The sequence below is a fragment of the Scomber japonicus genome, chromosome 6, assembly GCF_027409825.1.
Source record: "Scomber japonicus isolate fScoJap1 chromosome 6, fScoJap1.pri, whole genome shotgun sequence".
In the NCBI taxonomy this organism is placed as follows: Eukaryota; Metazoa; Chordata; class Actinopteri; order Scombriformes; family Scombridae; genus Scomber; species Scomber japonicus.
Genome location: NC_070583.1, coordinates 26,047,664 through 26,075,527, shown reverse-complemented (window position 1 = coordinate 26,075,527; position 27,864 = coordinate 26,047,664). Strand labels below are relative to the sequence as shown.

Sequence of the window (27,864 nt, the reverse complement as noted above, 5' to 3'; positions counted from 1 at the left end):
AACATTATGAATCTTTTCAATCCACATTTATTCATACCTCAATTTTCAATAAATAAAGTCAATTGAAGCCCACAGTCCACCCTATTAAACAGAGCAAATAAACAGAAGTGATCAAGCATAATAAATTAAATATGCACTGACATATATATTGTTATATTTATTGTTATAGCGAATATTTATTTATTATGATACAGATTTTCTAGCCCTTACTGTATTTAAAAAAGTAGCTTTTATTGTTTTACAGTGTCCGATTCCATGTGACCTTAGTGACACTGATCAAAACAAAAAACAGTTGTAGTAATGAATATGCAGCTGTGTCTGAAAAGGCAAAAAAAAAAAGTAAAAAAGCAAAATCTGACAAATGAACACAAGCAACTCTGCAAAAGAGATTAAATAAAACTCATGAGAGGATCAATATGAGAACATTTCCAAGTCACTGAGCATCATTTTGAGCACAGTTGCATCGATCATTAGGAAAGGGAAAGAATATGACAGAGCTGTCAGTCTTCCTATAGTGGGCTGTCTTCAAAAAACTAAGTGAGCATGCAAGAAGGAGACCAGTGAGGAAGTACCAAGCTTCAGAGGCTGGGATTGGAGAGATTGGGCATACAATAACAATAAACATACCATTCCCACTTTTGCTGTAATCAAAATATGTATTATTTATTTGCACATTCATTTGAATCGAATAACACATTTCCAGAAACTATTTTTGCTTGTGAGTTTCTTGAAGCCACATCATCTTAATTTAATTTTACATTGACCCACTTCATCCTCAACTAAAATTGTCCTGCACGTCATTGCTATACAGCCAGGAAGAAACACAATCCTCCTGCTGTACCAAACATGGGCTTCCTGGCCGTTGGTGTGTGTGACGATCCAGGGCAGGTGTGATGTGGCTCCACTAACTATGCTGTGGTAACCAGAGAACTGTATGTAACCCCTCATAGTTGCACCGTCACTTTAGATTAAAAATAGCTTTACTGAAAGCTACGCAGAGCCCAGGAGAATGCCGTCACAACAGAGGGGAGGAATCAGTCTGCCTGTGTGTACATAAAGCATACGGATTGCAGACAGTCTCAATAAGAGATCAGACACACTGAGCCTATAGATAGACGACACAGAGGGATCCACTGGGAGCAGAGAGCTTAGTTCACACAAGAAGCCAGACTTTTGGATATAGACACAAGCTGCATTCAGATATGGGTTTATATGGTTCCAAGCCTCAGAAACAAGCACGGGTCCTGATGCTGGGCCTGGATGGTTCAGGTAAGACCACCTTGCTCTACAAACTGAAGTACAATGAGAGTGTGATGACGGTGCCAACTGTAGGCTTCAACGTGGAGATGCTGGAGACAGACAGGAGTAGCCCGGGGCTTACAGTGTGGGATGTAGGTGGTCAGAGGAAGATGAGGCTTCACTGGAAGCATTTCTATGTTGACACAGCCGGAGTTGTTTTTGTAGTGGATGGCTCAGACCAGAAGAGGCTGGAGGAGGCCCGCAAGGAACTCCATCGGGTAATAAAATCAAATATTTTATCTAAATAAGGATAAGTTATTTGTTAATCTCCTCTGTGAAGTATCTGTCATAGTATAATATTTTCATGAGTGACTGATAATAGTATCATACACAAGAACAAATCTTACAGTATGCAGTATAAAGCATTTATTAATGTGTTACATGGACAAATCATTCACAAACAGGTTAAAAAATATTCATAAATGCTCTCAAAACTCATGTAGCCTATAGATCTTAACCTTGGAAATAGATGCTTGACAAAAAAACCTTTTTTCCAGAGTTTAATCTTCAAGGTTTTTTAAATTGTCATAATATGGTAGGAAGTAGGAAATAAAAGAGCAATAGGTAATACAATATAATTATGCATAGTTAGGTTACATACTTGTACATGTAAATGTCTATATACAGTAATCAGACGATGAGTTTTCAGCTACAGTACATCTCATAGTCAGCTGATGGTTTGTTTAGTTGTCACAGAGAAGAATAAGTAATCATAAATAAATACTCCATTAATGAATAAATGAATTCATATACATGATTATAACAGTGTTATGTAGCCAATTATATATGTCTATTTGCATCATCGTGTATTATAAACCATATATTATGTATGTATAAACTGCTTTTAAATTTAAAGTAATGTACACTCTGATGGGATGTGTAGCAAACTCAATATCTTCATAATAATGGGGAGGTTCATCTAAAGAGTTAGTTTTATGCTGTATTAATTGAGGTGTTTTTCATTCTGTTTTAGATCCTGAGGAATGAGAGTCTAAAAGGAGTTCCTCTTGTGGTCCTTGCCAACAAACAGGACCTTCATGGAGCTCTAAGTTCAGAAGCGCTTTGCCTGAGTCTGGACTTGAAAAGAGTGTGTGAGGGCAGGGCCTGGTTCATCCAGCCCTGCTCAGCAACCACTGGTATGGGACTAGAGGAAGGTTTCAGGAGGATGGTCTATCTGATGAAGACTCCGCTGAAACAGACTCAAGAAGACATTAAGGTTAAGATGAAGGCTAAGCTTTGCTCTGCGGTTGTAACAGATGATGGAGGGAAATCTTGATTCATCCATCCCATGATTGCTTCTGGTCTGCCTGTGCCATATATGAGATCAAATGAGAGGAGGCGGCAATAAAATGGATAGCATTAACTCAGTGTTCAGTGCTTTTTGCAGCAGAAAGTACTTCTACTGAATCATGGAGACGATAAAGTGTCCTTGGACCATGATACAAGGTCCATGAAAACGCCATGAGCACTGTTGGGTCATCAGGATGGTTCGGAGGATACATTCAGTGTATCACAAGCTGTTGTGATTGGCTTGCTTGAATACGTACATGCAAAAATGACCAGTTTGTTTGGTCAAGTTTCTATCAGTGAAAGAAAATTTCTATTGTTTTCAATTGTTTTTCATTGTTTTTTATATATTTATTTGTACAGGTTTTCATATGACATTATTAAAATGTACAGACTGTCATGTTCTTAGCATTTCATAAAAGCTTTATTTATTGATTTGAAATGACTCTTGTATGTTTTAATTTAAATTATTTATAAGTTTATTTAAAGGCACGGTGTACATTAATAAAGTTGCGCTAAATGTGCCACAGTTCACCAATTACCAATGCCAATTTTTCAGTTGCCAATTTTCATCTAAAATAATAACAATAATAAATATAACATAGAATATTCAGACATGACTACTACTCATTTCATAACTCACCCTGTTCTACTCACATTTACCTGGACCTTTCTGTTCTAATATACTCATATTGCTATGGAGGTTATATTGTTTCATGCTTGAAATTAAATCAAAATATCACCATCTTAACATTTGCAAAATCAAATACATAAATTAGGATGTAGCAAAGAAAATTCCTAATTGACCTCATTTGAAAATGAAACCCAGCAGAACATCAAAACAAGTCAAACTTGAATCCATGTACTGTTTTGAAAATATATTGTTGCACTGAAATAAAGTTGATAAAAATATCTGGAAACTGGCTTTGAATTCAATGGCTTTGAGTTTAGGTGATAAAAGCAGTGATGGAAGTAGAATAAATACACTTTACTTATGTAAAAGCAACAATACAACAATGTAAAAATTGTCAATTACAGAGGTATCTTCAGCACAATGAGTACCATAAACACTAGTACTAGTTATGCAGGAAAAACAACAGAATATAAAGCAGGCTATACATGGTGGCCTGATCATTTGCTCAGTATCTATATTGATTAAACACAACTTTACTATTCACCATGTGAGAATGATGTAAATTTGAATAATAAAGCCAATCATAAAACCATGTTTTTTAACACAGGGTCTGTGAGATCCAAGATTATAGGAGCTAATAATGCAGGACATGCTATCGTATGCATTTTGAGAAAATCTGTAACTGTCCATCCATACATCCATCCATCCATTTTCTGCCGCTTATCCGGGGTTCCAGGGGTTGGAACACCCCTTTTTTGTCTGTAACTGATTTTTTTTTTTTTTTTTTTAAAAGAAAAAAAAAAGAAAAACAACTTAGTAAAGTATACCTGAGGTGTTGAGCCCCTGTTGATCTGGCACCAACATAAGGCAGGGCCAGCCCTGGCCAGTATAAAGAGGAGGAATGATTACAGCAACAAAATTGTTCATTTGGGAACCTGGCTGTTCTTTAAAGACAGTCTTGGAAAAACTATGAACCTATCCTTTAATGTAGACACAGTGGAATTAAAGGATTGATGTGTAGGGTTTAGTGGCATCTAGCTGCGAGGTGGCATATTGCAACCTACTGAGTAGCCCTCCCTCTCTCTTTCCATGTATGTAGGAGAACCTACAGTGGCTACAAAACTCCCAAAATCTCAAAAGCTCTCTCTGGATCCAGTGTTTGGTTTGTCCATTCTGGCCCACTGTAGAATCAGAGTGGTGCAACATAGCATGACCCACTCATTATGTAGACATAAAGGGCTCATTCTAAGGCAACAAAAACACTAATTTCTTATTTTCAGGTCATTATATACTAATGAAGACATGCTTATGAATATTATATTCCATTCCTGCCTATAGATCTGCCTAAATCCTACACACTGGTCCTTTAACATGAATATAAACTTAATGCACCGTTATTGCCATTTGCTGTTTTGGGGAACTATATTGCTTGGAGGATAAATTGCAGTAAATTATTGCAATTTATGTTGCTATGTGTTTATGTTTTAAGTCTTACTAGACAGTCTGCAGTAACCATTTTACCAAATCTTTAATACTACAGTACAGCAAATAATCCACCTTTCTCAGGTGTGGCCTTAAAACCTCTCCTTCTTTCTGCTTTGACATACAGTACTTGCACCAGGCACACTTTTACAAACTGACAATAATAATAGAGGCTAACAATAATAATAACATTAATAATAATAATAATAATAATAATGTTCATAGCTCTAAATACTTTAACTATACTACTACTACTACTACTACTACTACTACTACTACTTATAATAATAATAGTTATTACATGTGCTATACATGTTTTTCAATGCTGCAGGTACCCTTAGGGGTGAAATGGTACAAATTTGTTCTTTATTTTGTCTTTAATGGTGTTCCAAATATATTAGGAACACGGTTCAATAATTATTCACCCCAGTATTCTAACACTACTTAGTATGACCTCAGTGATAAACATAAAGTCAAATTATCACCTTCTTATAAATGTCAACAAAAACTGACAATGTACAAGCTTCATAAATGTAAAATTTAGCAGAGCTGTTGTATTGGATGGCATTAGATTGCACATGTTTACCTAAATATAGAGACCAGTGTGTGTATTTTTTGTTATAAAATGTATTTAGGGTTTAAAGGAGTGGATATAGCCATCTAGCCTGCTTGTAGCAATGGGGGCCCTGGGGTGATGGGAGGGAGTGAGGTTTTATTTTGTGCTGTTTAGTTTTTGTTTTCTTATTTCTCCTTTTTTCTGCCCTTGTTTTTACCCTGTTGTTAATTTTTTACTATTGCGTCCACTTTTATTTTTCATCTTTATGTCTATCGCTGTGTTATATACTGGTTATCATTGTACAGAGGCGATTCTAGGATCAGACCTTTAGGGGTGCTCAGCTCCTAATGAGAATTTGACATACAATTCCCTGAAAGTGTTCAAACCCCCTGCTAAACTACTAATTTCAATGGATAACGTAAATTACAACAATAAATATTAATGCATAGTTGAGTGGTCTACTATAATGTATAATAATAATAATAATAATGGTTCATAGTGAACAATCACAAACACATATTTCTACAGAGAGGATAGTTAATGAACCCTGAGGGAAAGACAATATTAATGACAGAACTATCCAAATTACATTAGACCTGTTAATATAAAACCATTTGAACCTGTAGCATAGGTGTTTGTCCCATCTCTAACAGACAGGCTCGCAAAATAATTAAAGTTGTATAGAATGTTTTTTTATGAAAAAAACAAACAAACAATAATTATTTATTTCATTTTTAGGGGATCAAAAAAGGGTCTAAAATCGGCCCTGTCATTGTATATTGTCTTTAAAAAATGTTGAATAAAAAAAAATATCGCAAAAAAATTAAATAAAATATATTTATGGTCAAACTCTTTGCTGGGTGGGCTAGTGTCGGTCACAGGCCCATTTCTGGCTACGCGCCTGGTTGTGTGTCGCGCCCTGCAGATGGATGTGAAGGCAGAAGCCAATGAGAGCTCAGGGGTTTCCCCACCCTTCCTCTACGCCGGAGAGAGGCTGCCCTCCACCGCCGGCATTCCCAGTATGCACCGCGGACACAGCAGCAGAAAATAGTCCGCTCACGAAACAAGGCTGAGAAAAAGGGGAACTAGAGAAGGGCAAAGCTCACAAGCAAAAAAAAAATTACCTATACTTAAAGGAAAAAACCCCCAGAACCACCGCTAACATGGCTGACAACGAGAAACTGGACAACCAGCGGCTGAAGAATTTCAAGAATAAGGGCCGTGATTTGGAGGTAAAAGTTGAGCAGAGATGTCGGTGTGTCGAGGCTCCGCGGCCAGCTTCGCCTCCTCGTTTCTCCCCCTGTGACGTCGTTTCTAATTTACACTATCTAGGGGAGACTTTACAGGCACAGCAGCAACATAAGCCCTTTTACCAGGCTTTTTAGTGTTTTTTATTTTTATTTTTATTTTCTCTTTCGTGTTTTTTAGTCGAGTGGTGAAGTGTCGTCGGTTATAAAACACGGAGCAGTTTCCTCCATTGCTAGCCAGGGCCGCTAACCTGTTAGCTTAACTCAAGCGCCGGGCGTTGGGTTTAGTTTGTTAAAAAATGGCTCAATATATGTGTGAAAGTAGACATACTCGACTTTCAGGTTGATTTTGATGGGTGTATTTATGATTGGCAGGTGAATATAGCAGCAGATTGGATTTATTTTGACACCGCAGTTGTGTCGGCTAAGCTGCGTGCTAGCTCGCTAAGCTAAGCTACTACTTCACCCATCCCCCGTCTTTATCACCAAAAACAATGGCGGAAACCAGCTAGCCTCTTAGCTGGTCACTAACCTGCATATGTTAAAACTGTGGCGCAGTGTTAAATTTTCCACCTGCGGCACACCAACATCACGTATTATCTTTAAAAAACAAGGTTAACGCAAGTAAAGCTAGTTAATGTTAACACAGATCACATGACTAGTAGATCAAAAGCTAACGGGAGCTAACGCAGGGGGTCCATAAGTTACCTAGTTGATCTACTGTCAGCTTGTCGGCATGTCTATGCTTTTACTAATCCCAGTAGAGGTGATAGTGTTTTTCAGGCGGGATCTCTGTTCATGTAATACTGACACATCCTGTTTGACAAGTACGTGGTTTCAGTGCTGCAGCGAGGTAGGCCAGCACAGAAGAGGTGTCTCGTTCAGCAGCATGTGCAATGTGCAAGGAGGGGTTCACAATTTTTAAGCTCTGTCTCATAACAGGTTAGGTACCCAAGTTAATATTGAGAAATTGAAATCATTCCTCCAGTTCATACCGGTCATTAAAAGTGAAGACGGTGGATGGGAGGGGGGGGGGGGGGGGGGGCGGTGGGGGGTCAAAGTTCAGTCCTCCTTGTGTGCAGTAAGCTTCAGTATGCAAATTAGTCAAATCAAGTAGATATCTTGCAATGATTGTGCTTTATAGTGCCAAAGCCCCATTTTTTTGTTAATATACGTTCACTGCAGGTCAATAGGGGAACACAGGGGGATTTTTTTTGGTAAGTACATTTGAGGGAGATTTAATAGCCCGTATGAGCAGGAGGAGTGATTTAAAGCAAGGAAAACCTCTTCATATGGACACCTGATTGTTGTTTTTAAGAAAAGCATTCGTCTTTACATAACTTGCCATCACGATGCTGGAGGTCACGGTGATGAACACAAGCAAAACCTTCTAATATCTAATCTATAATATGAAATGGCAACTATAACAACACCCCTTTGTGTATAATAAGCCTTTAACTACGTCTACATTTAGTTGGTAGTTTTCTTGCCATACTTAACAACTATTACTGAATAATACAACTGCAATAAATCTTATTGAAGCTGATGTAAAAGATTCAACTTCATGGTCTTTCTGGAGGCCTGTATGTGATAGTATTAACTTGTATTATGTTATATCTATGAATATAAACTGTTAGATTAAAAACAAGAAACACCTTTCAGTATGATACAACATAATACAAAGCGCTATGAATTTGAATCAACTCCTTTCTGAAATAATTGTCCAAATTATGTAACTTTCATGATTGTAGGCCTGCATTAGTTTTAGGAAATTAATGTATTTTTTTTTTGTTTTTATTATACAATATTAAACATTATTTTAATTGGCATGTGAAATGTTTTGGCTGTAACTTAAGCTGAGTCATTTTAGATGTGACACTTGTTTGGGTGCTGTCATATGCAGTGTGGGGCCCGCTGACTTAAGGCTCCAGGTATGACTGAGACTGATGCTCAGCTCCGTTAGCACTAATGGGATCGTGACCTCAGACTGTGCCCACATTTAATGTCAGCTAGTCTAACTCTGGGGAGGCTGGGATTAAAGTTCCATGTTGTATAATATATATATATATGTTGTCCTTTCTTGCCCACAGACTATGAGAAGACAGAGGACCGAGGTAGTGGTGGAGCTCAGAAAGGTATATCCGTTTGTGTGTTGTGGTTCTTTTACATAACTGTGCCATTAAACTTTTATCTTTGAATTAATGAGTTTTTCTTTTGGTTATCATGAATGTAAGCAGGAATGTGCATTTAGTGATATTTCTGTTCCCTCCACCACAGAACAAAAGAGATGAGCATCTTCTGAAGAGGAGAAACGTGCCCCACGAGGACATTTGTGAGGACTCTGACGTTGACGGAGATTTCAGATCGGTACGGTTGTGTGTCTTCAACTCATCATAAAAAAGGCATAAATAGTCTGTTGTGTGTCTGTCCAAGGAGTTTTGCACATTAGAGTCGTCTCGCTGGTTAAACACTCCAGACTTCTAGGCCATGCTGACATTTTGTCCCTGTGATGCTGCCTCCTTAGCTCTCTGTGTTCAGTGGCAGTTGGGTGGGGCAGGAGTGTGAACAAACATAGTTTGTTTTTCTGTGTGCTAGTCGCTGTCTCATTTTCCTAAAGTAAGAGGCACATTTACTCAGCACACTTGCAACTTCTTAGATTGAGAGTCACTGACCCAAGTACACCCAGTGTAACTATTAGAGTTTTGTTCTTTTTTTAAATATATTTTTAGGGGGCACAATACCTCCATTATATTTGTTCTCCCTCTCTCTCTTTTTTTTTTCCTTTTTTTTGGACGAAAGAAAACAGGTATGAAGTGAGCACCAGGGAAGAGAACTTGTAATGTAGATACCCGCCTAAAACAAATCCCTCATATTGTCTCATTTGAGGCACACAGTATTTTCATGTAGATAGTACACAAAGTGTACAATTTAGTTGCAGAAATGGAACAGACTCGGCAGGAATGGAATATTTATCCACTAAGTATGTTTTAATCACCTGAAAATAAGAATCGTGTTTTCGTTAGCTTAGAATGAGCCCTTTTATATCTACAAAGGGAGCAGGGTCCTCTCCCACAGAGGCCACCATGTTTCTATAGTAGTTCAGAAGGACAAACCAAACATTGGCGCTAGTTAAGGCCTTTCACATTTTTTGTGTTTTTAGCAGCCACTACTGTAGGTGTCGCAATCTGCAACATCACCACTAAATGCCACCAAATCCTACCCACTGGTCCTTTAACATAAGTGATAAACTAAAAACATCAGATCTTTCACTTTCATCTTGATTTGAAATATATGCAACATATTGCTTTGGTCTTCAATCTTAGTGTTGAATTGAGCTCCAGAAGCCTGAATCTCAACAATAAAAGTCTCAGTAGTTGCCCCTTGATGTATGTACTGTTGGCACACATCAGACCTACATATTTTGGAGTAAAGCAGCCACAAAAATAGATCAATCAAGGGTCCCACTTTCACTAAAGGCCCCAGTGTTTTGTGGCACTGCTGGTTTAAAATGGCCACTCAGCAGTTCAGAAATTCAATCACTGTAACTGCCTAGTGGTATTGAGAGGGCTGACTAGAAACGGGCTGCTTAGCAATATATCAACAATGACACACAGCTCTGACTCACTGCAAGACATTAAAGAGGCTTTTGTGGAAAAGTGTGCTGGCCAACGTTTAAATACTTAACAAACCAGCCACTACAGAATGACTCCTTACAGTAAATTAAAAATAAAATACCTGATTGTGTTGCCTTGTGGACATTTGCCTTTTTTCAGGTACTGTGGTCAGCACCTAAAAAAAGGCCATTCAAGCTTGCAGAGCTTGTTAGAGGTTATATGGCTTTTTGTCATTAAAGTGCTTCCAAAATCCTTACTTCCCCCTTATTGTTTTCTCTTTTTTTTTTCAGTGCTTCTGAAGTTGCCTGTGTTGCATGAGCTCTCGTCACTGCTATTTTTAATTTCCCTAGGTTGCAGTCGTCTCTTTAATCCTTCCCCACAGCAGTGGAATGTAAATACACCAACAATATAAATCTGTTGCAAGTACATGCATATTTTTATGCCAGGTCGTGCTTGAATATGGTTTCGCTTTTTCTTTTGTTGTTACCACCCTAAATTTGAGGTTGCACAGGCAATCAGCTGCAACTGCTGCAGTGGCATTATATATCGAGCAAGTTTGATTTCATTAACTACATAAATGAAATGAGTAAAACCCAGTGTCCACTAGGATAATTTACACTTGGCTCTGGAGTCACTGCAGAGGGCTTCAGGTGAATTTGCCAATTGGCAGGCAAGAAGTTAACAGTCATTCTTGTATGGCACTGCCAGGGTACGCACTCTCCAGGACATTCAGATGGACTCCGTTCAGTAGTAACTTCTGTTTTTTTACCAAGGCTTTCTAAAAAGATATGGAAAAAAATAACCCATGAAGCACAAATAGTGCCAACATTAAGTTATTCTTTTTATAAATGTTATTAAGGCTATTACCTCCCTCTTAATAGTCTTTTAATTGTGAAGCACTTTTTTAAATGTTTCAATATGAGCTCTATAGATTAATCATTGATCATCCTTCTGATGTTTAATATTTAGGACAATATACAGTGTTTCACCCTGGGTATTTTTTTCGGGGGAGGGGCTAGTACCCTGAAATCACTGGCTTTGCTTTTGGACGGCCCTATCACAGTGTCGACCCCTCTGCGCTGATTTTTACAAACAGTTTTAAAAACTCTGCTACTGAGTGGTATCTACTAACTCAGTAGTAGAGATAAAGTAAAAGTCAAAGACACTTCAGAGGCCCTCAGATTCTTAAAGTGGAGCTACTTGCTAGAATAAACTGACTCGCTTCATAACCTCGATAAGATAATAAAGAAAGACGCACGCAGTAAGGCACTTGCCCATATTGTTGTATTTAGGTTAATATTAACAATATTTACTTAAAACATAAATGAACATAGGCCCTATTAAATCTGGATTCTCACACCAACTATAAAGGCTGTCCAAGATCAGTGTTTAATATAACAAAATAACAACTCACTTAATGGTCATTAATTTGCTGAAACTTGAAGCCAAATCAAGACAACAGTTTATGTAGATGTTGTAGATGAATGATGATTCAGCGTTTTGTGTTGCCTAATAACTGAAAGTCAGTTTTAGGGTTGCGTTTCCTAAAGTTACTGAGGTCAACATCTTTTAACAGCTTGAGAAAACATGTTAACAGATTTGTTCAGTAGTGTTAGTGCCTCTATTAAAAGATCTGTAAATCCTTTTTATAGCAGGTTTTAATCATGTGCATTGACTTTTATAGTGGGTATGTCCTCAAGTTTACATTTGGAAAACAGATTGTGTTTTAAAATATTTACCAGAACAGTAGTTCACCTTGATATAGATATAAATCAGAACATACTAGGGTTTTTTTTCTGCCTTCTGGTTCATCTCTGTCTCTCATCACCTGGCGCCTGAGCTGATTCTGTTTCTTTCCTCTTCACATTTTCTTTTTAATCTTGAATCAGTTGCTGCTTCTTCTTCCTTTATTCAGTTCTTTACTTTCTCCTTGTTTTTTTCCCCTTTTACAACATTAATGTAACATCCTGCCATTCTTCCTCAATGCTGTCTCCCCGCTCCTCTAAAAAGTCTTCAGTCTGACAGCATGAAGCAGAACTTCAACTGATATGTTACACAGTGGGAATGCATCAGCTATCAATCTATCCAAAATATCGAGCTACATTAGTATTACTGTAATGTAACATTACTGATCTGAATCCAGTCTGCCTGCTAGCTTCAGCATGGAGGGATTGTTTGTTTTAAACACCTGTGCAGCAGGAGTCGTTAAGGATTTGTATGGCCATGTTAACAGTAACAGCTGTCTCCGTGTCTCATACAAGGCTACAGTGTTCGAATGGAAAACAAACCAAGCGCCCCTAAAAGCTACAACAGAAACTGTGGTAGGAAGTCGGAACTCACAGATGTAAAGTGATGGAAAGTCTGTGTAAAAGCTATTTCAGAATTTTAGAGGTGGCTAAACGACCTTTATGTGCCTTTGATCCTCCACTTCGGTCCTGATTACAACACTGTATACAGTATGCAACACATTTGTTTTTATTTGTTCCTTTCACAAGGGGCAGGGGTCAGAATAGTTGAAGAAATATTTTATTACAATCAAAAATAAAGTAGTCAGATTTTCCAGTGTTAACAGCACTTTTATTTTAGCAAACTGGTGTAAAATGTACCCGTTATTGATCATTTTGTAACTCAGCATATGTTAACGTGTGCATCAAAGTTTTTTCTAAATTGATGACTCTCCAAAATGTTCTTTTTCAGCAAAACACCTCTCTTGAAGCAATAGTACAGGTATGTTGACTGTTTGATTTTTTTACATTTTTAATTTTAAATCCAGTTTTATGGCCAGTTTAATGAAATCCTTGATGCATCAGAATTTAACACTACACGTACAACAAACTGTATTGTAATGTAATTTAATGTAAATGTGACCCGAGCTAACCCTCCACCCTTTTGATTTATAATTTGCATGTGTTTAAGAGTGTACAGATAATAAGGTTTCCACTGATCATTTTAAATGTTGTATTTGACTCTTGTGGGTTGTTTGTGTTTGTTGTAGAACGCCACCAGTGATAACCAGGGCGTCCAGCTGAGTGCTGTTCAGGCTGCCAGGTAAAAAATAGCACAAATACACATTAGGGCTCTATGGATTTTGATGCCAGTTCACCCAAGAATTGGCCAACAATTGAATATAATTGCTAATCATTTGCGATATGATTTTCTACATAATCATAGAGTGAATAGTGATATTTCTTATGTATGTATTCACACATTTTTCAGTGGTATCTAAATAAATAAGTAAAAATCCAAGGAGAATAAATTGTACTTACTGACACAAAATATTAAATATTGTTACACAACAATAGTAACATGGATGTTTATTATATAATAGTACCTTAACTTAATGTAGACTATGAGTAAACTGTATTGGTGCTGTATGATTTAAGTTTTCAAGCTCGAGATTCACATCTGGTCCTGAACTGAAACTGTAAACCAGAGATTCTGCATCAGCACACTGATACGTTGTCTTAAGAAGCGCACTGATTAAAGCGTACGGCCTCTTGCAAAATGCAGTTTCAGTGTTGCAATTTCAACGGCTGAATGTTTTTTCCAGCTGGCTAAGACAGCAGCGATTAACCATCAGACAGCGCTGTCTGATTAATGGACATTGTAAATGGCTCTGCAGCTTGATAGCGCAGCTCTTAGGAAGTTAAGCCAGGTGAAGCATTAGAAAGCTAGAATTGATAAAAACATGTTCATTATCCATGCTCCACCCTGCGATTTGTGTTCATTTAATTGCATTTTATGACTCAACTAAAGCCTACTCTGCATCTTTAGCACCACACTAAAGATGTCGTCACACTGTACCTGACGTTGTGTAATTTCTGGGTCATGAGCGGGTGAAGTCTCCTGTTGTTACAGTCGCTGGGATTGTGAATGAGTTATTATTTGTAGACACTTCACATTCCTCAGCTGTTTCACTGTGTGTGTAATTGATTCTTTTTGGTATGTGTCAGTTAAGCTATGTGCGTATGAGTGTGTGAGTAATGGTCTTTTGTTGGCTCTTTTGTTTTTGTAGGAAGTTGTTGTCCAGCGACCGTAACCCTCCCATAGATGACCTGATTAAGTCTGGGATCCTTCCTATACTGGTCCACTGCCTGGACAGAGATGACAAGTAAGAAGGCTCTAATGCTGTTTGTTTGTATGTTGCAGTGAGTCATGCTTATTCACAGATGATAATTATAGTACAAGTTAGCCCCCCCCTCCCCTCCCCTCCCCCCAAAGCATGTTGAGTTTATGTACACTTCAAAGTTTTGCTAATGCACCAACAGCAGGGTTTCACCCAACCTACATGCGAACAGCATTGCAGTTATGTAAATGTGTTCCAGTTTTCACCTTCCAGGAAAGGCAGAGCATGAATGACTCATCAGCCCTCTTAATGATTAACACCCCTACCCAATCACAGTTACTTTTACCCTTCCCTCTGCTGCCCTCATCCACTCATGTCTCTCCACTCTCACCTCTCTCCAGCCCCTCTCTTCAGTTTGAGGCAGCCTGGGCTCTAACCAACATAGCGTCGGGTACCTCAGAGCAGACCCAAGCCGTGGTGCAGTCCAGTAAGTCCCACTGAACCACAACAACACATTTTTAACCTTTCTCTTGATTTTGATTTCTTGCATTTTGCCTTCTTTTAAGGTGGATTCCAGTAATTGCTGCCTTTAATATTTATTACAGGCAATATTTATTTTTAATTCACTTGTATGATGGGTTGGGATGAAATGTAAAAATTTTCATAGGCTCTTATTTCACTAAGAGCACTATCTTCACATTCACGTCACTTAGTCAGTCACTGATGTTAACTACTACAACAACAAGGTGTAACAACTTAATAAACACAACATGATCTGTTATCTTTGCTGCCATTTAAACACACAAGAAGTTACACATTTCATCTTCAGTATTTGCACACAAGAATGACATCTGGTGACGCTGTCGTTTTAAAAGGTACATGGTCAAATACCAGAAGAAGATCCACTTCTATAGACTGGCTTATGTCTTTTTACTCTTTATTAATAGAACTCCTTGGTTCTCCATCTTGACTTTTCTTTGTTACATTGAGATGATTTGATTGATGACAGCACTAATATTGACCGGGAACATAAAGGGAATTAAAGAATATAGCAAACAGTTCAATCACATAACAGGATTATTAATCATGACAACATATGCAAATCTCTGATTAATTGTGCAGAGTTTGAGTACCTCTGATTTTAGATGCTCGCTATCAATACCAGTATCTTGAACTAGGTTTGTTTACTGTTACATCTATGTTTTTTATAGTACAAAGATCTGGTTCATATGATCAGACTTTTTATGTTGTTCCTGTTTAGATATTTTCTTCTTCTCTCTTTTTGTTTTTCTTGGTAGCGTATTGGGGCTGAACTGTATCCAAACTATGTTGATTTCTAATCATGGTTCTTAGTCAGAATCACATCTGTAAATGTGTTTCCAGTCTGTTACATGTTGTGTGATTTGGGTTTAATCAGGCACAACATGTTCTGTGAGGAACATGGTGGTGTGTCTGATTAAAAGTAACACATCAGATCATAAATGATTGTCTGTTGTCTTTATGCAGATGCTGTGCCGCTGTTCCTGAGGCTGCTTCACTCTCCTCACCAGAATGTGTGCGAACAGGCTGTCTGGGCTTTGGGCAACATCATAGGTGAGCTGCTGTTTCCATGTAAATATAAACGTGTTAGAAATGCATACAATTAGTCCCAGCATGTGCTCCATCTGTGTGTGTGTGTGTGATCTTCTCAGGTGACGGCCCTCAGTGCAGAGACTATGTGATCAGCTTGGGCGTGGTCAAGCCCCTGCTCTCCTTCATCAGTCCCTCCATCCCCATCACCTTCCTCCGCAATGTCACCTGGGTTATGGTCAACCTGTGCCGCCACAAGGACCCCCCACCACCCATGGAGACGATCCAAGAGGTGTGTATGTGTGAAAAAGGAATAGAGCATATTCCTGGAAGAATGATGGGGCAACATGGGTGTTTTTTTTTTTTTTTTGGAAGTTGATCAATGTATATCAGTGGGAAGCCAGTAATAATATGTGATATTACAGCCTGTGATCTTGGACACATTAGTGATAAACAGTTTTTTGCCAAAAAACTATAAAACTGATTCCAGACAATATTACCTTGAGAAACAATTTATTTTGTGAGTGTTACGTTTCTGTAAATGTTCATCTGTTCTGTATATCAGTGAATTCACTCCACGCTTCTTCTGAAATCTAAAGAGAGAGCTCTGTGTTTACTAGTTAGTGCACTGCAGAGTAAGAGAGGCACAGAAGATTATTGCTCCATCAGTGATCCGTCTAAATAAGTCAATAAATTAATGACATACATAATGGTGTAATAGGTATTTCACAGATCAGGGAACATGTAGCTTTTAAGGATCACTTAGGAACCCTGTTGCCATTTTTATTGTAATTTTGACTACTTAATTATTCTATTCTTATTTTTTTCCATTGTTTTTTCAGATCCTGCCTGCTCTCTGCGTGCTGATCCACCACACTGATGTCAGTGTAAGTACACCAAATCTTTTGTATTTCCACATTAGCGATGTCAGTTTCAGCTAGCTCTCGATAGAACAGCATACTCAGGCTCAGGTACACTTTATTTTTATACGGCCTGTAGGCTGCACAAAGTTATCCATGTTAACTAGAGCCTAGCCACCATGCTGGTTGGTAAAATGGATCAGTCTCGTCTCTTTTATCTGCGGCTTGGTGCTCCTGTCATTGTGGGAGACTCTATATGAGATAATTCAGTCAGAACTAATGTAAAGTAACAAGTTAGGCACCCATACCTAGTATACAAATAAATCTACAGACTGACATGTGTAACCACTCAACCATTTACATGCCCATTCCAGATGGAAGACCCTGCTAAATCATTAGCGCCTAATTAAGTTTAGCAGAATATATTAATTTCTTCATTGTTTTTCTTTGCTCTTTCCAGATTTTGGTAGACACAGTGTGGGCTCTGTCCTACCTGACAGACGCCGGCAACGAGCAGATCCAAATGGTCATCGACTCCGGCATCGTCCCTCATCTGGTGCCTCTGCTCAGTCACCAGGAAGTCAAAGTTCAGGTATGGAGAAACTCTAGAGGTCAGAAGTACTACTCTTGGGTTTGAACTCTTGATTTGATATTTAATAAAAATATTGTGTGAAGATTATAATGTAGCATATAACAGCATAAAATAAACCAAAATAACCTGCTCAGTCACTGCTAGTAATTATATTGGAAGTTTAGACCAATTATGCAGTTGGACTCTTTTGGCTCCATGCTAAAACAAGCATATGTGCATATCTGAATAAACATGCTCCGTAAATAAAATACACTCTCTCTCTACATCCAGACTGCTGCCCTGAGGGCTGTGGGCAACATAGTGACTGGCACAGATGAACAGACGCAGGTGGTCCTCAACTGTGACGCCCTCAGCCACTTCCCGGCCCTCCTCACACACCCGAAGGAGAAAATCAACAAGGTAACAATGTGTTGTCTTCTCCTTCTCACACATATGAATACATCTTGACAAGCTCAAACTGGTTCAGCGTGAATTGTCTGGAAGTGATGAAATCAGAGACTTAGCGCTGGTGTGAAAGCTGTGTGAAAGGTATTAGATGGGACAGATAGCATATAGGGCTTCACAACATCGAGACAAGCTGAAGAAGACGAAGAGGACCTCAACGACCAGCTGCTAGTTATAATCAGTACAATAGATGATAACTGGGGAGGAGGGTCTGTGTGCATGTGACTGGATGTGTGGTAAAATGGGTTGGTGGCCACAGGGTGCTGAAGACCATGTGTCTCTGCTGATAAAGGAGTGCATCTGAGTCGGGTCACTTAAAGAAACGAGGCCTGTCCGTCCCTTTGTGACCTGGACGATGATTAGAGCCTCAATATCGCCCTCGCCTCACCCACAGCAATTCGTCTCAGCCAGAGATCCAAACTCTCCAGGTGGATCTCTGGATTCTGATCCAGTTCAGACACGAAAACTAATTTTTCACAAGCGTTTTAGCCCTCAATAAGAGGAGCGGACTGTCATCCCAATCAAAGTCCAGATGATTTATTTGACAGGCTCTAATTTTCGAGTGTGTGACACTAAGATCACCTGGCGTCTTCTTGGAGTAAAACCTACAAACACTTAAACATCCGTGACACAACTGACTCTTGTATTTGTGCTTTTTGTCCTGTAGGAGGCAGTGTGGTTCCTGTCCAACATCACAGCAGGAAACCAGCAGCAGGTGCAGGCTGTTATTGACGCCAACCTAGTTCCCATGATCATTCACCTGCTTGACAAGGTGAGTGTCGATATTTGATGAATCATGATACTTTTGTATACCAACGGGGGAAATGTATAAACCTCACTTTGAACAAATGTCATTTTAGGGCGACTTTGGCACTCAGAAGGAAGCAGCCTGGGCCATCAGCAACCTGACAATAAGTGGGAGGAAAGATCAGGTAAAAACAACCCAGAAGGCGATATAGGCCATATACGCAGCCGACCCCCGGTTCGAATCCCGATAGGTGGTCCTTGTGGTCCATCTATGCCAACAAAATCTTAAAAAAAAAACAAACAGAATATGACAACAGGAAAAACTGTTAATTTGAAGTGGAGAATGTAGGGGGGAAAAAATGCTTCTCCAAAATGTCATATTGACGCTAGTTGTCTCTTTGCTGTCTACAGGTGGCACATCTGATTGAGAAACAGGTGATCCCTCCATTCTGCAACCTGCTGACAGTGAAGGACGCCCAAGTCGTGCAGGTCGTTCTGGATGGCCTCAGCAATATCCTCAAGATGGCCGACGACGAGGCCGAAACTATTGCTAACCTCATTGAGGAGTGTGGAGGTGAGATCTGCTTCCATCAAGGTCTTGTCATGTTTTACGTTATTCGTGTGTGATTGAACGTTGCCCAACTTTGTTCTTTATTTTTGCTCGTCAGGTTTGGAGAAAGTGGAGCAACTGCAAAATCATGAAAATGAAGATATCTACAAATTGGCATACGAAATTATTGATCAGTTCTTCTCATCTGATGATGTAAGTTGTGTATTCATTACTTCCTAATGTAGCTTTAGTTCAGATTTGTACTAAAGTTTGAAAGCAAAGTGATGATAAAGTAGTTTTATTTGTTCACTGATAACTTTCATTCTTTTACTAGTAATGCTGTGTGACTTTAAGTATTGGGTTTTCCTAGTTTTGCCAGCTAAGGCACTAGTGTCTGACCTGCAGCACATTAACGCTTTGTTACCTTGTCCATCATTCAGATTGACGAAGACACCAGCCTGGTCCCAGAGGCCATCCAGGGCGGAACTTACGGCTTTAACTCAGCCAACGTGCCAGCCGAGGGATTCCAGTTCTAGACGGCATCTGGGGTATTCTGGAGTTTTGTTCACGATGCAGCACTCTGTTCAACATAAAAAAATTAGGAGAGAAAGAGCGAGAGAGAGCGAGAGTGTGAGAAATTTGATCCATTGTGCTTGGCTCGTGGGATCCATGGCTGCATCTTATCTGAGAGAAAAATGTGTGGATTTCATTTGGCATTCCAGGGGAACCAGCCCAAATGAAGTTTGAGATGGCGAGTGGGTGCGAGTGAGAATGAGTGGCTACATGTTGCAAAAAAAGCAAAACATCTACATCGAATGCGTTGAGAGACATGCCGACATAACTTCTGTGTTATTGGAGCTGTCGTCTTCAGAAAACTACTTCAAATGACAACAAAAAAACTCGATGTCTGCCCGGGGAGAACCAAGGACATCCAAAAATAACAAATCAAGAGATCTTGAAATATTTCAATACAACAAAATGCAGAAATGAATAGAACTATAATTATGAACTGAGATGAACCACAAACCATCACAATTCTGCGGTCCTCCGACTAGAGAGGGCGCCACCCTCAATGTGCCCCTCCCCCAATCGGCCACGCTATCAGACATGTGTGTGAATGGACCCATTGTGTATGAATGTCTGGACTCAGTGCTGAGGAGCCAGGTTCATCTCCTCCAACGAGACGCCCCGATGGGGCACCATCCTCTCCCCCTGGCGGGCGAGGCCAGGAGTCCGGCTGCGCGTGTCGCATGTGCGAGAGAATGGATGGATGAGTTGTGTGTGCTTGGCTGCGTGCGTGACTGGGAGTATGCAAGACTGGGTGAGAACGCATGCAGAGACGGGAAAAAGATACCAATACAACATCTGAAGAGAAACAAAATTGAGAAATGCAACAATGAGGTTAGAAAAGGTTTCAGGAAAGAAATTCTGCCTTTGAAAGAGAGGCTGATCCTCAAATCCCTGAATGGAAGAACTTTGGATATGAAAAAAAAAAAAATCATCGTCATCGCAAGGATTATTTTTTGTTTTCAATTATTGTTAAGTTAGTATTAATTGACACTGGACAATGCTATTGGCAGGCGTGGAGCAGCAGTGCATTGTATTAAGATGCATTTGGTGGCTTTTGGGCTTTTCTTTTTGCCTCCAGTGTGTTCCTTTTTGTGATATTTTTTATTTTCAGCTTTTAGTTTCATTGCTTCTGTAAAGGTGATTGACGACGATCATATTCCACACCAGAATCCTAACCTACGCACCAGACATGGGCTTGATGCTGTGAAATTCTGACACCATCACTATAATCAACCAAATGACCTGTTCCCCTTGTCATTATTTTTCCTTCAATTACAGCAAAATCACTGCTTTGCAGTATTGTTGCCATAGCTTTGACTTATCACCAAGGGAGAAGAGAACAATGGCCATTTCACGTAGGATTGTGAATCATAACCTTTGCATGTACTAAACTATAGCACAGTTATTTTTTAGGGTATTTTAGTTTCCTTAGGCTGTGGATACAGTGTAATTTTCATCTTAAGTAAAACTGTGCTTAAATGTTACATGTTCCCCCTTCCCTTACCCCTCACTAGTGTCCGATTTGCTAAATAATCTGTATGGTTTTGCACATGTACTGCAAAGTGAGGCCTGAAGTCTTTCTGAAGGCGCGTTGGTCGGTTTTTATAGGTTCGACCTGCCAACAGCCTCTCCAATATGCATCACTCAACCACAATCTTTGTTGTCTTTCTAGAGTAATCCAATGATGCTTTTTTTTTAGTGATACTTGAGAAAAATAATGAGTTTATTTCAGGAGCAGCAGTAATGACTCCTGCTCATATATCTCAGCTAGACTAAGAGGTTACTAACCTCTCTTTTCTTAAGGTCAAAGGGCATCCCACGTGTCAGACTGGAGTTAACTTTAGTGGGTTCTCTGAAAAATAAATAAACCCATGAACAAGTTTGCTGTACCTTTTTAGTACCTTGCAGAGTCCTTAGCCCCATGCTCCTATTTCCTCTTATACCAGCTAGGTGTACAAGCTTACCCTTTTTTTTTGTGTTAACTTTCAAGACACTGTAGTAAATAATTACACATTGTGCTCATAAACCTTCTGTTGAACATAGGGTTTTTTTTTCTTTTTGCAGCATTCCTTGTTAGCAAAGATGTGGTTTTTAAATCTAAAATTATGACATGGAAGAGAGGGAGTAAAAAAAAGTTGGTTTACCCAAAAGCCTTTTTTTTTTTGGGAGATAGGCTACAGGATAGGTTGTCTTCGAGAAAATAAATAGTGAAACCCAAATCGAGAGACTGTGTGTGTGTGTGGTCTGTTGTGAAGAAAGGTGCCTCTGCTTTGAATAATTTAACAACGTGAAACTCTTCAACTTGTTTTCTTCACTTTTTTAGTGCCAGGAAGTAAGTCTGGTTTCTCTCAACAGCTCAGTTTGTATTCAAATTGAAAGAAAGTGGAGTCTGATTGGCCAAAGTCACCGTTCAGACGCATGCGTACCACGGTAAAACAAAATAAAATGATGCGTTCAAGTACTGTCGGGTTTGTAGGAAGTTCAGACGGGGCGTTGATGAGAAAATGGAGCTTCTAACGTAATGTTTTATTATTCAACGTACAAGAAACAAAAGGGGACATTTCAAAAGGTGAAACGGCATGTGTGCACATTAAACAAACAAAACAACTCACAATGTTAAATACAATATTAATCAACGCATCATTGTTTCAGTTCAACTAATTTCGTCGTGTTTTCCATTTTCCGACTTTTTTCTTACCTGTTGCTGAGAGGGAGTGGGAGTTTACTGAGAGCATTTGAACGTAACAGGAAATGAAGACACTGTTTGGAGCAGCAGGAATTGGACTCCGAGCAGACGGTGAGTCTAAAAATGAACATTGTAATGTTATAAAACCGTCTTTTAAGACGAAAACGATAACGCAACATAGCGGATAGACTGCTTTATAAAGTAGCTGAAACAATTATGATGTCCTTTATAACATTTTCTAGCTTTGGGACTGAAAATGTTTGTTATGCTAACAGTTCGATTTAGTCATGGACCTTTTTTTTTTTTTTTTTTAAATATTGCTTTAATTATTTTAAACACAACTGTGTTTTGTGTCATTTAGAGGACAGATGACTTACTGACAAACTGAAAGAAGTAAACGAGGTGTTTAGCGCCTTTTTGCAGCTTATCCGTCATATCAGATCAACAGTGAGCTTTACACAGTACAAATAAGAGTAAATGAGCTTTTATACAACTAACTGTACAAAGTCAGGGCCTGTTAACCTGTCTGAATGTGGACGAATCATGTGCAGCTCTAGACACAAGTGGATCGGGTTTTGAGGGACAGCTGAACAGCCTGTCTCATTGTGTGTGTGTGTGTGTACTGGGTGTGTGTGTTGGCATGAGGCCTCCTATTGTCGCCAATGTGCTGGGCTGTAACTAGAGAGGCCATACACAACAACAACATAACTGATCCTGTAATAAGAGCTAAGCTGTTTTTTGGCTGTTCTGTTGCGTTTCAGTACAATCTGCTGCTCTACACTCTCAGGCGATCCTTATTAGTTAGGTCAACTTCCTAAAATAATGGGAGGCATTAATCAGACATGACTAGGAGGGGTGGACCGGAGGTATGAAAATGAGTTTCACACAGTCATGAAGATGCAACACTCAAGTGTCGTTTGACACAAGAAGACTTTTCAAATATATCTGTTAAAGTTTCTCTGAGCTCAACTTCAGTCTCAGTTTAAGGTCATTGTGTGAATTCAAAAGTAGTTTTTAAACCAGTCACGGTTCACAAGCGTCAGCAGGACAAATATAATATGGAAACTTGACATTTTTAGTACTCATATAGATTCAGAATGTACTTTTCTTGTGTTCAGAACATTTGAAATGAAAACATATTTGCATATTCAGATGTTTTTCAATGAGACAAAAAGATTTCATTTTAGGATTTCCAAACTTATTTGTGGGGGGGGGAAACCCAACTATCAGTATTAGTATTTTTGCCATTTTTGATCAATGTACTGATTTCTTTCTCAATCGTTTTGTCGAAATGTATCAAGAAATACTTGCCCACTGTCTGAGTTGTATGTTCAAGTGAGGGCTGCAACTAATAATTAATTTCATAATCCATTGGTCTATAAATTATTTTCTAATCAATAAGTTCCTCTGTACATAAAAAGCCAAAACAAAACGGTGAAAATGATGATTACCGTTTTCCAAAGCCCTAAAGGATGTCTTCTAATGTGCTGTTTAGTCTCGACCAACATTGTACCACCCAAAGATATTTAGTTTACTGTCATAAATGACAAAAAAGCAGAAAATATTCACATTTGAGAAACTGGAACCAGTTAGTGTTTGTCATTTTTTGCTTAATATGAATCAGCAAGTTGACAAATTTAGCTGAAAAGGTGCAACACTTCACTTCTCATTCACCCTGCTGTCCTGTCAGATCTTCTCCCTCAGCCGTCAGCACTGAGTCCGGCCCTCTAGTCTCCATCATGGACAACCTGGAGGAAGACCTGACGTGCTCAGTCTGCTACTGTCTGTTCTCTGACCCGCGTGTCCTGCCGTGCTCGCACACCTTCTGTAAGAGCTGCCTGGACAACTTGCTCCAGGTGTCCACCAACTACTCCATCTGGCGTCCGCTGCGCCTGCCGCTGAAATGCCCCAACTGTCGCAGCGTGGTGGAGCTGCCCCCGACGGGCGTAGACGCGCTGCCCATCAATGTATCTCTGCGGGCCATCATTGAGAAAGTAGGAAGGAACCACTTGTATTCAAATAAAACTCTCATTAGCCTAAAATCTCCTTTATTGGCCGTCACTTGTCTGCTGCTTCATTCTCTCTCGTGTCCGTCTCAGTACCAGCTGGACAGTGAGCCGCGACCCCCCACTTGTCAGGAGCATCACAGGCAGCCTCTGAACATGTACTGCATCCAGGATCGGCAGCTGATCTGCGGGTTGTGTCTGACTGTCGGGGATCACCAGGGCCACACCATAGATGACCTGCAGGCAGCTTTCATCCGAGAGAAAAAGACCCCATCACTGCTGCTAGCCAGACTCTCTGAGCAGAGATGGGCACAGGTGGGCAGTCGTCACATATCTATCTATCAATCAATCAATCAATCAATCAATCAATCAATCAATCAGACTTTATTTAGATAGCACTTTTCATACAATAAAACAAGCAGAAGCAAAACCAAAAGCCACACACACTAATAAAGTATATAAATAAAATCTAATCAAAAGCCAGGCTAAATAGATATGTCTTCAGTTTGCTTTTAGAGATGTCCACACTGGCAGCTGCTCTCAGATTTTCAGGATGGCCATTCCACAGACTTTGAAGCGTAATAATAAAAAGCTGCTTCACCGTGTGATTTACTTCTAATTATGGGAATTAATAAAAGACCTCTATATGAAGACCTGAGAGTTCTGGGTGGCTCATAAGTTAAAAGCAAATCTGATAAATAAGTAGGACTAAGACATTAATAGTTGAGTAGTTGTAACGGTGCAATATTAAAAAAAAAAAAAGTATATATATAGTGTTTGATTTGGGGGCCATATATTAATATAAAACCCTGTTGCTCTCTCCGTCTGTTAGGTGTGTGAGCTGGGTGAGCAGCTGGAGCAAGAGAAAGCTCGCTGTGAAGGCCTGGTGAGGCAGGACCGACAGGAAGTCAGTCAGTTTTTTCAGGCGCTGGAGGCGGGACTGGTCCGGAAGAGACAAGCTTGCTTGGAGGTTCTGGATAATGCTGCTGCTGATGTGTCACGGGCCTACGACCCTCTCATCCACAGGGTGAAGGAGCTACAGGTGTGATTTCAAGGCTGGTTAACATCAAATCATAACAGGAAGGAGCTTCACACATTTAGTCCCAGCTTTGTAGTTAACTTTAAGTGAAAACAAATCAAATATCACAATATTTTAACCAAGTCAGAAACTGAATAGTACATTTATTTATGATTTGAAAATTGGTCTGACATTTAAAAAATAGTTTGTGTTTTGACCCAAAAATAATCATGATTGGCTTTATATAAGAGCTTTATATAAGAGCTGTACACGGATGCAACCAATAATGAACTGATAACAGTGAACTTTCCTCCAGGAAGAGCAGCTGGACCTGGTGTCTTTGGGTTCGTCAGTAGAGGAGGAGGACTCGCCACTGATCTTCCTGGAGAAGGTGCACGAGTTCAGAGAGCGGGTGGAGGAGTTCATTACAGTACCCCTTCCCTCTGTGATAAACCTCTCCGTCACTCCACGGGCAGCAGAGTACCTTCAGCAGCACTGGCCCGCCGTGACCATCGGGAGCCTGGAGGAAGCACCTGTCCCCCGGGTGTACTGCTGCGCCAGATGTGGCAGTCTGGAGGCTGAAGCTGAAAGGGATCCGACTCACAGTAGGGTCCAGGACCTGTGGTTTGAGCTTCAGCCCACGTCGGCCGCGGTGCTGCTGGGGCTTCTGCTGCTGCTGCTGGCGGTACTGTGGGTCAACCCGGTCGGGGGGGCGTCGCTCGGTTTCTCGCTGCTCTCTCGGTTCAGTCAGCTGGTTCACGGCCTGAGCAGCGAACTCATCACGTGTGCGTGGGAGTCGGCGGGGTCGGCGTACACGGTTATGGAGGCGGCTGTAGAAAGATGGAGCTCACAGCTTTCCTCAGCGGGAGAAAAAGGCTTCCAGCAGATTACTGCATTATTCAAAACTCTGACATCCCACTGAAGACCAAACTGGGACCCTTAACATTTATTTAGAAGCTGTATGAAGGAAAGAAAATCCATCCTGATATCCTTTTTAAATATCTACTACATTCTATTTAGAGGTTTTTAAGTTTGATAGAAACATATTCAACCAAAAAAAATCATGAACATTTTCTGCAAAGACAGAAAAAAAAATAGAAGTGGTAATGGGAGGGTGGTTTTATCCCTAGTTTAATGCTCTGTCACATCTGGACAAAACTGCACATCCCATGTTCTTCTAAATGTTTTCAGTAGCCAATTAGTCCGTTTACGTGTCGAGTTGGGTTATTGTTGAGTGTTACAGTCCTTTATTATCGGGGTGTATTATCCCAGGTTATAGTCACACTGCCTTGCTATAACACTATTATCATGTAAAACTCTACATGCTATTTAAACACTGTTTGAGACTCTACTTTCCCATCATGCATTGAGACGTTTTCAGCTGCTTTCCTGCTGCGTCACCAAGCTCAGGACACCAGTACAGCTGCACGTGTATCTCCTTACACACGACTGTTTACAGTGAAATTTAGAGCCCGCTGAATGGATGCAGACACACAGTGGAGCTGACCCGAAGCCCGCACAGATCATGTTGCATTGATTCACGGCTCCGAGCGGTTCCTTTACTGTGCCTTTTTAAAAACCACTGTGCCTTTACCTCGCCCCAGACTTGAAAGCTTTATCGTAGAGGACCGGTGATTCCACCAGCGCCAACATGTCTCACTCAGAGCAGAGCAATTGTCACTAAACCACACACTGATATATATATAGTCTGTTTCTAAAGTTCTTATTACCTTTGGAGAATCTCTTCTTGAGACATCTCACAGGTGTTACATACATTACATTTTGCTGATTATTGTGTTTGTATCTGTCAAATATCAGTGTACACAAAGCTGCTTTCTGAAATGATCTCATTTCATTGTACATTTTTTAACAAGTGCTTTGTTATTCAGATCTCTTTTAGTGGCTGTATTTTTCTAAACTTTTGTCCATTCCTGCATATTAAAAGATGTCAAATGTATCCTATTTGTAGGTGTTTAATGTTCAAAAGCTGCCTCTGTGCTGGTGAGAGTCACTTAGTATCGAGGTGAGCTAAATTAACTGATGCTTGTGACAATTATCTTTGTAATGTGAAATATAAGTATGGAAGGTATATAGGTATGTGTGTGTGTGTGTGTGTGTGTATATATATAGTGCAACATCTCAGTAATTCACTTATACTTTTTCTATGGTTTTATCATTTAGACACTGAAAGTTCACAACTTTTCAAATCTGTCTTAAACCAGTCAGCTGCCCGAATGATCATTAACACATTTTTCTTGCTGTAATCATCCTCCTATTTATACTGGCCATTAATACCTAACATGTAAGTGACAGACAAAATCCACCAGCCTCCTTTGATGGCAAATGTTTTTGAAGCTAACATGAGTCATCAGCTACAGTGCAACATATCTACTTTATTTACATAAGTCAGACTGTTGAGGCCTTAGCTTCACATAAAATATAACACTGGATTTTGTCCCCAATCACTCAGTGTAAGCATACTTGAAGGAGATCTTCTAATTTTTAGTATGAACAGGAGGAATAATTACAGCGAGCCATACCTGTTTCAGTGGTCGTAACAGACTTGGAAAAATTGTGACCTTACTAATTTGATGCACAGTGCTAAAATATAATAAGCCTACACTTAGAAAAAAAAAC

The 27,864-nt window shown here is 39.7% G+C and overlaps 3 protein-coding genes across 3 annotated transcripts; all 3 read left to right on the top strand.

The window, feature by feature from the left end:
- The first annotated feature begins 1,202 nt into the window (after positions 1 to 1,202).
- On the top strand, positions 1,203 to 6,309 carry LOC128359923 (ADP-ribosylation factor-like protein 14). Its single transcript, XM_053320236.1, has 3 exons — positions 1,203 to 1,517; positions 2,273 to 2,548; positions 6,184 to 6,309. Exons 1-3 carry the CDS (start codon positions 1,203 to 1,205, stop codon positions 6,307 to 6,309), a joined length of 717 nt encoding a protein of 238 aa, XP_053176211.1.
- Positions 6,253 to 21,740, top strand: kpna4 (karyopherin alpha 4 (importin alpha 3)). Its single transcript, XM_053321447.1, has 17 exons — positions 6,253 to 6,490; positions 8,596 to 8,640; positions 8,783 to 8,872; positions 12,817 to 12,846; positions 13,115 to 13,167; positions 14,135 to 14,230; positions 14,587 to 14,672; positions 15,692 to 15,778; positions 15,877 to 16,046; positions 16,597 to 16,641; positions 17,075 to 17,206; positions 17,477 to 17,605; positions 18,318 to 18,422; positions 18,511 to 18,582; positions 18,809 to 18,971; positions 19,066 to 19,160; positions 19,388 to 21,740. Exons 1-17 carry the CDS (start codon positions 6,422 to 6,424, stop codon positions 19,481 to 19,483), a joined length of 1,563 nt encoding a protein of 520 aa, XP_053177422.1. The 5' UTR covers positions 6,253 to 6,421; the 3' UTR covers positions 19,484 to 21,740.
- A 556-nt stretch (positions 21,741 to 22,296) lies between these two features.
- Positions 22,297 to 27,156, top strand: trim59 (tripartite motif containing 59). The gene is made up of 5 exons (XM_053320877.1): positions 22,297 to 22,314; positions 23,894 to 24,197; positions 24,303 to 24,524; positions 25,042 to 25,251; positions 25,544 to 27,156. Exons 2-5 carry the CDS (start codon positions 23,943 to 23,945, stop codon positions 26,147 to 26,149), a joined length of 1,293 nt encoding a protein of 430 aa, XP_053176852.1. The 5' UTR covers positions 22,297 to 22,314; positions 23,894 to 23,942; the 3' UTR covers positions 26,150 to 27,156.
- The last annotated feature ends 708 nt before the right edge of the window (positions 27,157 to 27,864 follow it).